Source organism: Pithys albifrons, chromosome Z (genome assembly GCF_047495875.1).
Source record: "Pithys albifrons albifrons isolate INPA30051 chromosome Z, PitAlb_v1, whole genome shotgun sequence".
Taxonomy (NCBI): domain Eukaryota; kingdom Metazoa; phylum Chordata; class Aves; order Passeriformes; family Thamnophilidae; genus Pithys; species Pithys albifrons.
The window spans coordinates 1,049,282-1,062,436 of NC_092497.1; the positions used below are offsets into that span (position 1 = coordinate 1,049,282).

Below are 13,155 nucleotides of genomic sequence, written 5' to 3' on the forward strand. Positions count from 1 at the left end.
AATCCAGTTTCCTAAGTGATCTGCCTTTAAAGAACATGTTATCCCAGGCATTGGGGCTCAGTCACAGCCATAAAATGCTCTTCAGATGTCCCACAACACACAGGCAAAATAATTTCTTGTCTCCAAAACACTTGCCTCGTGTTGCAAAATTTACAGCCCCACAGCAAAGGTCTCCAGATGGGTGGCAGGACAGTCTAAGTCCCAGCTTCTTGTGTCACACCAAGAGATAAAAAGGTGACAAGGTGACCTCCAGCAACTGATTTGCTGCGTTGGGGACTGTGACTGGCAGGAATGATGGAGCTGTGGGAATACACTCAAGATAGAAATACTGATAGAAATACTTAATTGACCTGGTTGTCCCCCCTCAGCCTCCACCCTGACACTTGTTCACTCAGGCAAAGAGAGTAATAACAGTGAAGGGCAAGGATTTCTTTAGGTAACGTTTTCAATGCTGATGAAATACAGTGGCAAGGAGATTTAATTGCTGTGCAGAGAGGAACAATGCTGGAGACATCCTCAGAAAAATGAACCTAGTTAATTCCTAGCTGCTTATTTAGTTCTACCTGATCCAGTACTGGGACTGTCCCAGTAACTTGGGTGATCATCTGGCATAAGAGAGACCTCAGCTCAAGGCTGCTCTAAATTTCCAGTATGACTTTCAGCAAATTATTTAAATGTCAATACAACAAAGGAGTTTTTACAAGACCTCAGATCTGTGGTCTCTGGGACTTACATGCCTTGAAAAGTGATAAATATAGTGCTCCAAACCAGGCTCTGTCCCCCCAAAGATACAAGAATTACATTATTGTATAACCTGTGATGCCTCAGGAGTTTTCCATTTTTGATTTTTAATTTTTGTAGATTTTAGAAGTACTTGTAACTGTACTGAAAATGCAATTTTAGTGTGTTAATATTTCTAGCAACTTAAGTTCAATGTTTATGTACTCTAACCCCTATCCCATATCAATGTCTAAAATTCCACTAGTTATTTAGACTCCTTTTCAAGGCAGAAGGCTGAATAAGCCTTTTTATCTTATCCCACACTAACTTGGCTCAGAGTTCTGCTTTTCTGGGGTCTCTCAAGGCATCACCTCTAGTATAGGAAAAGACAACAAGGGAAGGGCTGTCATTAAACTCAAGTAATGACAATAAAGGCTGTTAATAAAACCAAGTGCAGATTAGCTGAGTTAGTTAAAACTTGGCTGTGATAATGCCAAGGCCATGAGTTCAATCCTCTGTGTGGGCCATTGACTTAAGAGTTGGGCTCGATTCTTGTCAGTCCCTTCCAACCCAGAATAGTCTGTGATTCTGTGATTTTCCTTCCTCAAATTCCAATTTGAAGTTATTCCTAGAGAAGAAGCAAGGATAAAGGAACTCAAGACAGAGGCTGATTGCAAATGTCTTGGCTAAGATGGTACAATGCCACACTGAGCAATGAAAAACAAAGAAAGAAATAAAATTACCTATTACTAAAATATGAAAACCAGAAAGATACTCAGTAACTTGGAGATTTAACACCTGCTCCCTGAGGGAATCCATGAGGAGCTTCTTGTTGGCTTTGGCAGGGTGCCAGAATTACAATAAGGCATAGAAAAGGAAAAGCAGGGTCTGGAACACATGTGATGGAATCCAGTCCAGAGCAGGTCAGAGACTCACCAGGCAAGTCCTGCCTCAAGAATTTAAGCCAGTGTGTGGTCTTGTTGCAGGTTTGGCCTGGCTGTTGCCAACCCTGGACTGGCCCCCTTTCCCCTCCCAGAACCTTCCCAGCAAAGCAAAGAAAAAAAAAACTGAAAAGACATGCACTCTAAAGAAACTGAACTGAATAAAAAGAATAAATTATATTTACTAACATTTACAAACCACACTGTATACACAATACACAGGATCCCACCCCCCAGGGGAGAGGGGAAGGGAGAAAAGGGGATTGATTAGCTGGGAAATAGGGAAGACACCAAACCAACCCAAAGAAACCAAATGAATCAAAACAAACACAATTAAAAACCTCAAGGAAGGAGAACAAGAATGAAACAATCTCACCCAGGACAGGAGAAACACCAGGCACCGGAGGGACCAGGCTTCAACCACCTCCCTCCAGCTCCTCAGCCAAGGAAGGGAAGAAGGCACAACACCACTCCCCCACTGCTACGTGGAAGACACGTGTGGAATACTTGTAACTTCCTTAGATACAATGGTTACTGAGGAAGCCATGGGTCAAACCATTACAGGTCTCTGGTCCATCCTTGGGTACCTTACCTGTCCCAGTTGGACATCTGGCTCTGGTTGGCTTCCATCAGTAAAATGTCATCGATCTCATCCTCAATCCGGAACGGGTGCTGGGACACCGGCTCGTCCTCAGGGCAGGAGTACTGACTCATGTAAGGGTGCTGCAGACCCATCTCGGCTGTCAGTCGATCCATGGGGTTAAATGTCAGTATTTTCTCCAGAAAATCAATAGCTGCAAAGCACAGAGAAACCATCTCACCAATGCCTCAAACACAGTAACAGCTCCTTTCCAGCATGAGTCTTGTGGAGCCCCAAACAAATCCTCTCAAAGTAAGGAGGGAATTAAAGGTCACACCCCAAGTGCACCTACACCAGGCACTTCTGTGCTTGCTGCATCCATCTGACCTGCCCTGGGAACTGTGAGCTTGCAGGGGAGCAATCCAGCACCCCTCAGGTGTCACCTCCTCTAGGAAGTCAGGAGAGATGACTGTGACAGCATCATCACACCCCACAGGTGTGTGTTGCACACAGTGGGGTGATCCCAAGCAGAATGGCAAGAGCACACTCCAAAAAGCCCCTTGGATGGTGCCTGGATTTGATTTCACGCTCTCAGCTCCCTTTGACAAGCATGCTGCACTTCAGACAGCTGATTTCACATCTTTACATGCAACTGAAGTGGATTAGATTTACTGCAAATTTTAAAAGCCTTTGGCGTGACCAACACTATGAAATTATTTTACTCATTAATATTTAAAGAATTCTGAGTGACAGAAGCTATTTTAGAGAGACTGTGGTGCATGAACTCTTCCTATGGTGATGAAGGAGGAAATTTAGGCGCAATGAAAGTGACTAGAATTATATCTAACAGAGGGCTTGTGATTTCTTTCATTGTTCTTTTTACTGAGATTATGTGAAAAGACAAAATCCTGTCACTAAAGTTTTTGCTTAACCAGCTGATTGTTTCATGGAAAAGTCCCTTTGAGTTCAGACAATACAAACAGGAATATTCCTTTTCTCTGTTACAACTTCACATGGCACCTTTAAAGGTGTAATTGTGTGAATGGGACAGTTTATTTAGATGCAAATCACTCAGCAGAAAGGGCAGCCACAGCTACTGCCTCAGTGCTTAAACATTAACCAATACCTGACTGTCTCCCACGGGATTATTTCACCACTTGGACTAATTAAGTAGGAAGGAATCAATAGCTTCATAAGGTCACTGGCTAAGCGTGGGGGAACGTCACACTACAAGTGGTGTATTACGATATATTGCGGGTCAGGGAGGCAGGAAAATGACCATGAATTATGTAAGGGGCACAGGTGACCTTTCCTCCTGCAGTAATGGCAGGGAATAAATCTGTTCCTGAGTGCTGGAGGCTGACATGGTCCCTGGGCACCCACGATGGATGTTGTGTTGCCAAAGCCATGCACTGGATGTCTTAAAATAAAGAGCTACAAACATGAGCTGGGCTTGGTCTTGATGTCTTCCCAATGTTTAACCCTTGGAAGGAGCTCAGGGGAGCACGTGGACAATGTTCCTGCAAAAACCATCTCATGGAGTTCAGGGAAAAAAAAAACAAACCTAAGATTAGCTCAGTTGGTTAAAACTTGGTTGTAATAACACCAAGGTCATGGGTTCAATCCCCTGTGTGGGCCACTGACTTGAGAGTTGGACTCGATGATCCTTGTGGGTCCTTTCCAACTGAGAATAGTCTGGGATTCTGTGCAATGGATATTTGTGAAGTAAAAGGATGTATCTTGCTGTACTAAGCAATTGTGTTAATGCAAAAAGCACAGGGAGGAAATGAACAGGGTTTGAAAAGAACCTCTGGGCTGAACCCTCAGAGCTCGAGGAGAGGCACAGGAAGGCAGGGATGCACCTTGGAATAGTTTTCAAGGACTATTTTACCCTTAGGAGCTATCCATGAGCAGTTGGAATGTGTGAGGGGACAGGACTGGAATGGGATGTCTGAGGAGACAGCAGGGGATGTGTGAGGGGACAGCTAATGGGATGTGTGAGGGGATGTGTGAGGGGACAGCAGGGGGTGTTTGAGGGGACAGCTAATGGGATGTGTGAGGGGATGTGTGAGGGGACAGCAGGGGGTGTTTGAGGGGACAGCTAATGGGATGTGTGAGGGGATGTGTGAGGGGACAGCAGGGGGTGTTTGAGGGGACAGTGAGGGATGTGTGAGGGGATGTGTGAGGGGACAGCAGAGGGTGCCTCAGGGGACAGAGTGGGATGTGTGAGCGGACAGCAGGGGATGAGTGAGAGGATGTGTGAGGGGATGTGTGAGGGGACAGCAGGGGGTGTGTGAGGGGACAGTGTGGGATGTGTGAGGGGACAGCACCGGGATGTGTGAGGGGACAGAGTGGGATGTGTGAGGGGACAGCTAATGGGATGTGTGAGGGGATGTGTGAGGGGACAGCAGGGGGTGTTTGAGGGGACAGTGAGGGATGTGTGAGGGGATGTGTGAGGGGACAGCAGGGGATGTGTGAGGGGACAGCACTGGGATATGTGAGGGGACAGCAGGGGATGTGTGAGGGGACAGCACTGGGATATGTGAGGGGACAGCAGGGGATGTGTGAGGGGACAGCACTGGGATATGTGAGGGGACAGCACTGGGATGTGTGAGGGGACAGCAGGGAATGTGTGAGGGGACAGCACTGGGATGTGTGAGGGGACAGCAGGGGATGTGTGAGGGGACAGCACTGGGATATGTGAGGGGACAGAGTGGGATGTGTGAGGGGACAGTGTGGGATGTGTGAGGGGACAGCAGGGAATGTGTGAGGGGACAGCACTGGGATGTGTGAGGGGACAGCAGGGGATGTGTGAGGGGACAGCACTGGGATGTGTGAGGGGACAGAGTGGGATGTGTGAGGGGACAGCAGGGAATGTATGAGGGAACAGCACTGGGATGTGTGAGGGGACAGCACTGGGATGTGTGAGGGGACAGCAGGGGATGTGTGAGGGGACAGCAGGGGATGTGTGAGGGGACAGCACTGGAATGTGTGAGGGGACAGCACTGGGATGTGTGAGGGGACAGCACTGGGATGTGTGAGGGGACAGCAGGGGATGTGTGAGGGGACAGCACTGGTATATGTGAGGGGACAGCAGGGGATGTGTGAGGGGACAGCACTGGTATATGTGAGGGGACAGCAGGGGATGTGTGAGGGGACAGCAGGGGATGTGTGAGGGGACAGCAGGGAATGTATGAGGGGACAGCACTGGGATGTGTGAGGGGACAGCACTGGGATGTGTGAGGGGACAGCACTGGAATGTGTGAGGGGACAGCACTGGGATGTGTGAGGGGACACTGTGAGATGTGTGAGGGGACAGCAGGGAATGTGTGAGGGGACAGCACTGGGATGTGTGAGGGGACAGCAGGGGATGTGTGAGGGGACAGCACTGGGATATGTGAGGGGACACTGTGGGATGTGTGAGGGGACAGCAGGGGATGTGTGTGAGGGGACAGAGTGGGATGTGTGAGGGGACAGCACTGGGATATGTGAGGGGGCAGCACTGGAATGTGTGAGGGGACAGCACTGGAATGTGTGAGGGGACAGCACTGGGATGTGTGAGGGGACAGCACTGGGATGTGTGAGGGGACAGAGTGGGATGTGTGAGGGGACAGTGTGGGATGTGTGAGGGGACAGAGTGGGATGTGTGAGGGGACATTGTGGGATGTGTGAGGGGACAGCACTGGGATATGTGAGGGGACAGCAGGGGATGTGTGAGGGGACAGCACTGGGATATGTGAGGGGACAGCAGGGGGATGTGTCAGCTACAGGTGCAACTGCAGCCCTGCAGAACCTGAATCCTCTCCCCCAGCGTTCATGCACTTGCTCTTTGAGGACAGATCTGAAAATGGGGCAGCCCAGGAAGTCCCAGGAGAAGGCCAGTGCCAAAGCCAGCGGTACCTTCACTGTCCACTTCAGGCAGCAGCTTCCTCAGTGGCTTCCTCACTTCCCAGGTGCTGTTGATGAACATGGGCATCACCTTCAGCAGCTCCTCTTTGTCCTCCTGGTGGATAACGGGGATTGTCTCCAGAATAAGCTGCATCTGCTCCAGCTCATGACCTCCTAAAGAGGCAGGAAACAGGCTGTGAGATGCGACACAGAAGTTAAGTTTGGGGGGAAAGTGTGGTATTATGAGCTCCAGGGGTCACAAGCCTTCATCTTTAAAGCAATCCCAATGCCCAGCCTCTGTGCTCTCCTGATGGGAAAGGCATTTTCTGACCAGCTCCCACTGTCTGTTGGGCACCAAGTCATGGCTCTGATGGTGGTTATGCCCAAAACTGCTCTGTGCAATTAGATATTTTTAATCCTCTCATTTCAGGACATTTTATCCACACACTCCCAGGACCCCTCTCATGACTGGCTCTGGGTAGGGAGAGGAGAGAATCGGCAGTGCCAGCAGAGCAGAGACAAGAGTCTTGTTAACAAAGGCTAATCCCACCCCTCAGCACTCTATTGGATGTGACCAAGGGCTTTGCTCCTAATTTCCAGCCTCCTACACAAAATCATTGAATCAGTTGGCTTGGAAGAGACCTCTGAGATCATCAAGTCCAACCCTTGGGCCAACTCCAGTCCCTTTACCAGATCATGGCACTCAGTGCCACAGCCAAGCTCACCTTAAAAACCTCCAGGGATGGGGAATCCACCCCCTCTCTGGGCAGCCCATTCCAATGCCTGAGTACTCTCTCTGCAAAGAATTTTTTTCCTGATATCCAACATAAACCTCACCTGGCAGAGCTTAAGCTGTGCCCCCTTGTCCTACTATTGGTTGCCTGGGAGAAGAGACCAACCCCCACCTGGCCAGAACTTCCCTTCAGGCAGTTCCAGACAGTGCTGAGGTCACCTCTGAGCCTCTTCTTCTCCAGGCTAAACACCCCCAGCCTCTCCCCATGGGATTTGTGCTCCAGTCCCTTCTCCAGCCTCGTTGCTCTTCTCAGTTGGGTTGGAAGAGACCTCTGAGGTCACCAAATCCAACCCTTGATCCAACCCCACTGTGATCACCAGCCCATGGCACAGAGTGCCATGGGCTGGTGATCACAGTGGGGTTGGATCAAGAGATGTTGGATTCTCTGTCCCTGGAGCTGTTTAAGAGGACACTCAGTGCCACATCCAGTCCCTTCTCCAGCCTCGTTGCTCTTCTTTGGCCCCGCTCCAGCCCCTCAATCTCTTTTCTCAACTCAGGGGCCCAGAACTGAACACAACACTCAAGGTGTGGCCTCCCCAAGGCAGAGTCCAGGGGAAGGGGCACTGCCCACATGTGCAGAGAAACAGCCTGGTAGAAACACAGAGCTGCACTATTGATCTTCTGTCTGACAGGCAGGTCAGTTATAAATATTCTGCCATTAGAGGCAGGATGAGCCATTTAGGCAGAGAGCTGGCTGGGGCAGGCAAACCAACCAGGATTTTTGGGCTACCAAGTCCCTGCTGTGCAAGTCATGGATTTCAGGAAGCAGTGCCTGGCTGATCCATGGGTGAATCAACCTTATTTATGGCACAGCACTTCCAGTCAGTCTGCAGGGAGCATGGAGAGGCCAGCTCAGAGGGGATGGTGGAGACCACCTGCTCTGAGGCAATGCTGTGCTTTGGGGGTCCCAGGTACAGCCCCAGAGCAACACTGAGGTCAGCCCAGCTGGTCACCATCACACCACACATGCACACAGACCAGCCTCAGGAGAAGACAAAGCAATAGCAAAGGCAAAAAAAGACAGAAAAACACCCTCCCAACGTCAATCCGAGCCAAATAAATTCACTTTTCTACAGAAAAACTGATTTTAGGTCACTTAAGGATTCACAGCATGGCTCCAGGGGAAACTAAAGATAACTACCAAGAAACTAACACCTAATGTTAGTCAGGCTAATTCCCAAACTGTGATCAGAATTGCAGGGCATTGAAAGTCACAAAGGCTTCATGGCTGTTCCCTCCATGCAGCCCCAGCCACACTCACTGAAGGTACCGGCAGCCAAAAGGCACCGTGTTTAGTCACACAAAGAAGCTGCTAATGCAGCAATGGAAGCCTTGAATTATGGCTCTCAGGAAACGCAATCCTCCTCCATTATCCACTATTTATGTAATTCCCAGGGACCTTTTTCTGAAGGCATTAATTCCTGAAAAGAAAAACATGAACTACAGACAGAATAAATGCGATGTGCTGTGGTTACCCAAGGAGAGAACAAGAAGCTCTCTCTGCATCACATCTTGAAAAAGGGAACCCTTCTCTGGTCTTGCAGCCAAGTCCTGGGGAAGCACCCAAGCCTTGTGAGTAAGCCCTGATCCCAGGGGAAAAGTCCCTGGGCCTTCTCCTAGCTCCTGGTCACGGGTGAGCCCCCATGGACATCTGCAAGAACAGATCTTTCCTCCTTTGTACTCCTTTTCTCCCATTTACTCCTCTTCCACTGATGGTGCTCTCAGTTGAGCTCCAGCAGCAGAAGGTGGAAGAGTCACTGGAGGGAGCTGTAGCTGCTCAGTTAGGGATGCTCTTCCCTGTTTTCCATGCTGCTTGTGGTGGGGAGCTCCTCCAAGGACCTGCAAACCAGGTTTTAGCTGTTGGAAATGCACTTCCCTCCTGCGAGCTTTGGGACAACCAGGTTTGTTGTGTCCTCCCAGGGCTCTGCCATACCCAGAGCTGCTCCTCCCACTGCAGGAAAGAGGCAGCAGGGAGGGGTCTGAGGTCCCTCTTTGCTGGATGGTCATTAATTTGTGTAGGAGAATGGAAGCAGTGAGTGACATCTATTCCCAATAACTGATCACCTTAATTTACCTGCATTGCTTAAGCACCCCAGACAGACTACTGAGTTAATTATATTGATTTATGCTAAGCACTCAATTTAAATTGTGCCACTGATGCACACTCAAAAAACCATTTATCCAGTGCAAGGCAATTACTGCAGGTTTGCAGCTTTCTGTGAACTACATCACTGTTCCTTCCCACAGGGTGTTTTGCTGTTGACTCTCCTGAAGTCTCATCCTGCAGGGGCAGGAGGTGCAGCTGGATGGGGGTAAACTCTTTCTCTGAAGCAAAGAGGAGAAAAGCAAAGATGAATCCTTGTTGATGTGCAAGTGTCTGTGGGTTTTAGCTGCTCTGAGGGGCTGGGCTCTGTTCTCTTTGGACAGCAGCAGGTGAAAGATGGTAGATGGTGTGGGACACCACAGGCACACTGCCTGCCTGCTGCCAGGCTCCCACCCTGGCTCTTCCTTACTTACTGGCCAGGAAAATAGGGCATCAGGCCAGAGCCTTCCCTTAACAACTCCACAGACTATTTTTAAAGCAACCAAAAAGGAATATATATTTTGAGCTTTGATTTGATACCCACCCATTAACTAAGTATCCTGCCAGCATCTGGGGGCTTATTAAATGTTTGCACTGGGCTGGAAAGCAGAGAAGTAGGGATGGTCACAGCAAGTGCCTGGCTGAGCCCAGTCTCTGATCTGCCAAATCCCATCTCCTCATCTCTAACCTGCTGTGGAGTCTCAGGAACCAGCCTGTGTAGTGGGTTTTTGGCTGCTCTGGGGCATCTCTCCCAGGCAGCAGGACAGCACTGATCTCACCTCTAGCCACATGTAACACCAGCATGGGCATGTCTGCTTGTTCTCCAGATGCTCTTAATGAGCATTATTGGAGACATAAATATGCCTAAGGCACAAGCAGTCTCCTCAAAGGCAGACAGCAAACACAGATGAATCCCATCCTCAGGCTATTTTTGCCATGAAATCAGGTTTAATGTCCAGCTTGGACACCTCAGTGGTGTCAGCCAATGTAACTTCTACCCTGGGGTTCATAAATAGCCAAAAAAACCACCCCTAAGCTGGGACTGGTCAGGAAGTCACAGGGTTTTTATACCCCTCATGGACATCCAATCAGAAGTTCCCATTTCTCTCTAATGCTCACCCAAAAGTCCTGCCAATCTGCCCCCTTTGTCATGGGGGGGTAGTTAGGCCTTCTCCTGTTGTTTGTCTTCTGTTATCCTGCAGGTGTCAGCTCAGAACAGCTCGGCCTTGACTAAGCCTGCTAGCTGGTGGGACAGGCACTTTAATATTCAGACTTAAGATCAGGGCAACTCAGCAAAGACTCTATGATTCTAAAACCTTTCTGAAATTGCATTAAATCACATCCTTAGGCATCAAAGTGGTCAAGCACAGTTTGAAAAGCCAGGAGTGCTTTGGTGCTGTGCTGGGATGGCCAAGGGACAACCCGGACAAGCAGCATTTCTTTGGATGTTCTGAGATGAGGAATAAGTACAGGAGAACAGAAAATGTCTTAAAGGACCTCCCTGGGGCTCCACCTACTCCAGTTTAATACAAGGCAGTGCATTGCTCTGGTCTGTCTGGTGCAAATCCTGCAGGACCAGGACACTGCCTGCTGTGCTGGGGTTTGGTTCTGCTGCTCTGGCTTTTACCTGGGGCTTTGGGGCTGGCTCAGATCCAGTGTCCTGGGCTGGGAGAGCCTTAACTACACTCTGGAAAGGCACCACCCAGTTTGCTTCCACCCAAAAAGCTAAAAGACTCTTCCACTTGACATGGGGAGGCAACTGGCAGAGCTGGCTCAGGAATGCAATCAAGTGCAATGGGATCCTGGCCTGGATCAAAAATAGCATGGCCAGCAGGCCCAGGACAGTGACCCTTCCCCTGGACTCTGCCTTGGGGAGGCCACACCTTGAGTGTTGTGTTCAGTTCTGGGCCCCTCAGTTGAGGAAAGAGATTGAGGGGCTGGAGCGGGGCCAGAGAAGAGCAACGAGGCTGGAGAAGGGACTGGAGCACAAGTGCTGTGGGGAGAGGCTGAAGGAGCTGGGGGTGTTCAGCCTGGAGAAGAGGAGGCTCAGAGGTGACCTCAGCACTGTCTGGAACTGCCTGAAGGGAAGTTCTGGCCAGGTGGGGGTTGGTCTCTTCTCCCAGGCACTCAGCAATAGGACAAGGGGGCACGATGGGCTCAAGCTCTGCCAGGGGAAATTGGAGATCAGGAAGAAATTCTTTGCAGAGAGAGTGCTCAGGCATTGGAATGGGCTGCCCAGAGAGGGGGTGGATTCCCCATCCCTGGAGGTTTTCCAATTGAGCTTGGCCGTGGCACTGAGTGCCATGATCTGGTAAAGGGACTGGAGTTGGACCAAGGGTTGGACTTGATGATCTTGGAGGTCTCTTCCAACCCAACTGATTCTGTGATTCTGTGATTCTATGATCTCCCAGCAAGACAGAAAAGGCCCTGCATCTGCAGAGACAAGTGCCACATCAAGATATCCCTGCTTCTGGAATATATCCCAAGGAAACAGCAGGAGCAGCCAGGCTGGATGTGCAATTTTCAAAGCTGAAGTCTCTGGATTCGAAAATTCTGAGGAGACTGAGGACAAGAGGAATATAGGAATGGGAGATAATTTTAATGATCTTTTCAAAATCACACTGACTGCTTATTTTTCAGCTTTCACAAAAGGAATATGGAAGCTGCAAGCAGGGGTGGGGAGGGAGCAACAGAGCAGCTGCAACCACGCACTGGCTGTGGAGCTCTGCGGTGCACTGGAATATTGGTGAGGAAAACGTCCTTCTCCATTATTAATGGGTCTAATTATTTATTTACACAACTCTGCAAAAACAGCTGCTCACAAAATGTGTTAAACCTTGTCACTCAGAACACTGACTGGCGATGGAGAGGCAACTGCTGCAGACCTTGGGCAGGGAGGCAGCTCCTTCAACAGGCAGAGAGCAGCTGCTTTATTCCTGAATGAATGTCTCTGTGTCCCAGCTTGGGAAGCACAGCTTTATCCCTGACAGTAGCATTTTTAGGACCCTATTAAATAAATATTTTCTTCTCAAGAACTTCAGAGTTGGGCTTCAAATGCTGCAGAGCTGACTATGAGCTTCTTGCTCTGCTTCTGTTGTCTTCTTTTCCTTGCATTGCACCTTTACAGCTCCAATACCTCCTTACAGGAAAATCCTGAAAATGGGCAGTGGCATTCAAATGTCTATGCTCAAAGAAAAGAAACACCTTGAAGAAACCAATCACAATTAAAATTCACAGCTTAGAGTACAAACCTCCAAGGACAGGGCACCATTATCTCCTGTCCTTACATGCCGCCCTGAGAATTTTTTTTTAGCATCCTTCCTCTCAACAAAAAGCTCCTATTTTCTGTTGGAGGCACAGAAACAGAAAAAGGTTTTGTTGTTTCATCAGAATTGTCCTTTGTTTAAGGTTTTTCTTTTGGCATCAGACTGTCCCTGCCTGGCAAGGCTTGGCACGGAGACATCATCAACCCCAGCCAGCCTTGAACACCCACAGGGTGCCACCACAGCCAACCCTCCATGTGTCCTTCCCAGGGATGCAGAGTGAAAACCAAGATCAAAACTATTCTCTAACCCTCAGGAGAGTTTGAACCAGCCAGGGGACCCTCTAACAGCAGAGGCTGCACAAGTGAAGTTTGTTCTGGAGAGACCCCTCATGTCTAAAAAACAACTGCAGGATCCCTGTGGGTGTGTCTTGTTAGGGTGGTAGTTTTAGTTAGGCTTTTTGGTAAGCCTTAATTTTAGTAAGACCTGAAAATGTTAAGCAGATTAGGAGAGACAGGTGTCACCTGACTTAAGCAACCAAAGAAATATTTCATACCAGATGACAAAAACAGAGACATAAATACAGTAAAGCAGGAAGAGTTTCTCAGTTCCTTCATGGTTTCTCAGTACTGCCCAGCACTGGCTTACCATCCTGTTATCTTAGGGAAGTAAAATGTTTGTTCTTAGTCCTTCTCTCTGCTTGGGTCTGTCCTTCAAGAGACTGAGATCTCTGGAGTGATTTGTAGCTAGAAAGGTGAGATTTGTGTTTGATAGGGAGTTATTTTTTGTTATATCTAACTTGTGTAAGTGTGTGTTATATTGTAGTTTTCTTTTAATTTTCTCCTTTCTGTATAAATACATAGACCTGTTTTGAGGTTCCACTTATT

At 48.9% G+C, this 13,155-nt stretch overlaps 1 protein-coding gene across 3 annotated transcripts in view; it reads right to left on the reverse strand.

The window, feature by feature from the left end:
• Positions 1 to 13,155, reverse strand: part of MAPK4 (mitogen-activated protein kinase 4) — a 69,463-nt gene that overhangs the window by 3,922 nt on the left and 52,386 nt on the right. For all 3 annotated transcript variants that reach the window (XM_071580316.1, XM_071580317.1, XM_071580318.1), the window contains 2 exons: positions 6,142 to 6,303; positions 2,254 to 2,455 (listed from right to left, as the gene is read on the reverse strand). In XM_071580316.1, the coding sequence (XP_071436417.1) occupies positions 2,254 to 2,455; positions 6,142 to 6,303 (364 nt within the window). The remainder of the gene's footprint in view (positions 1 to 2,253; positions 2,456 to 6,141; positions 6,304 to 13,155) is intronic.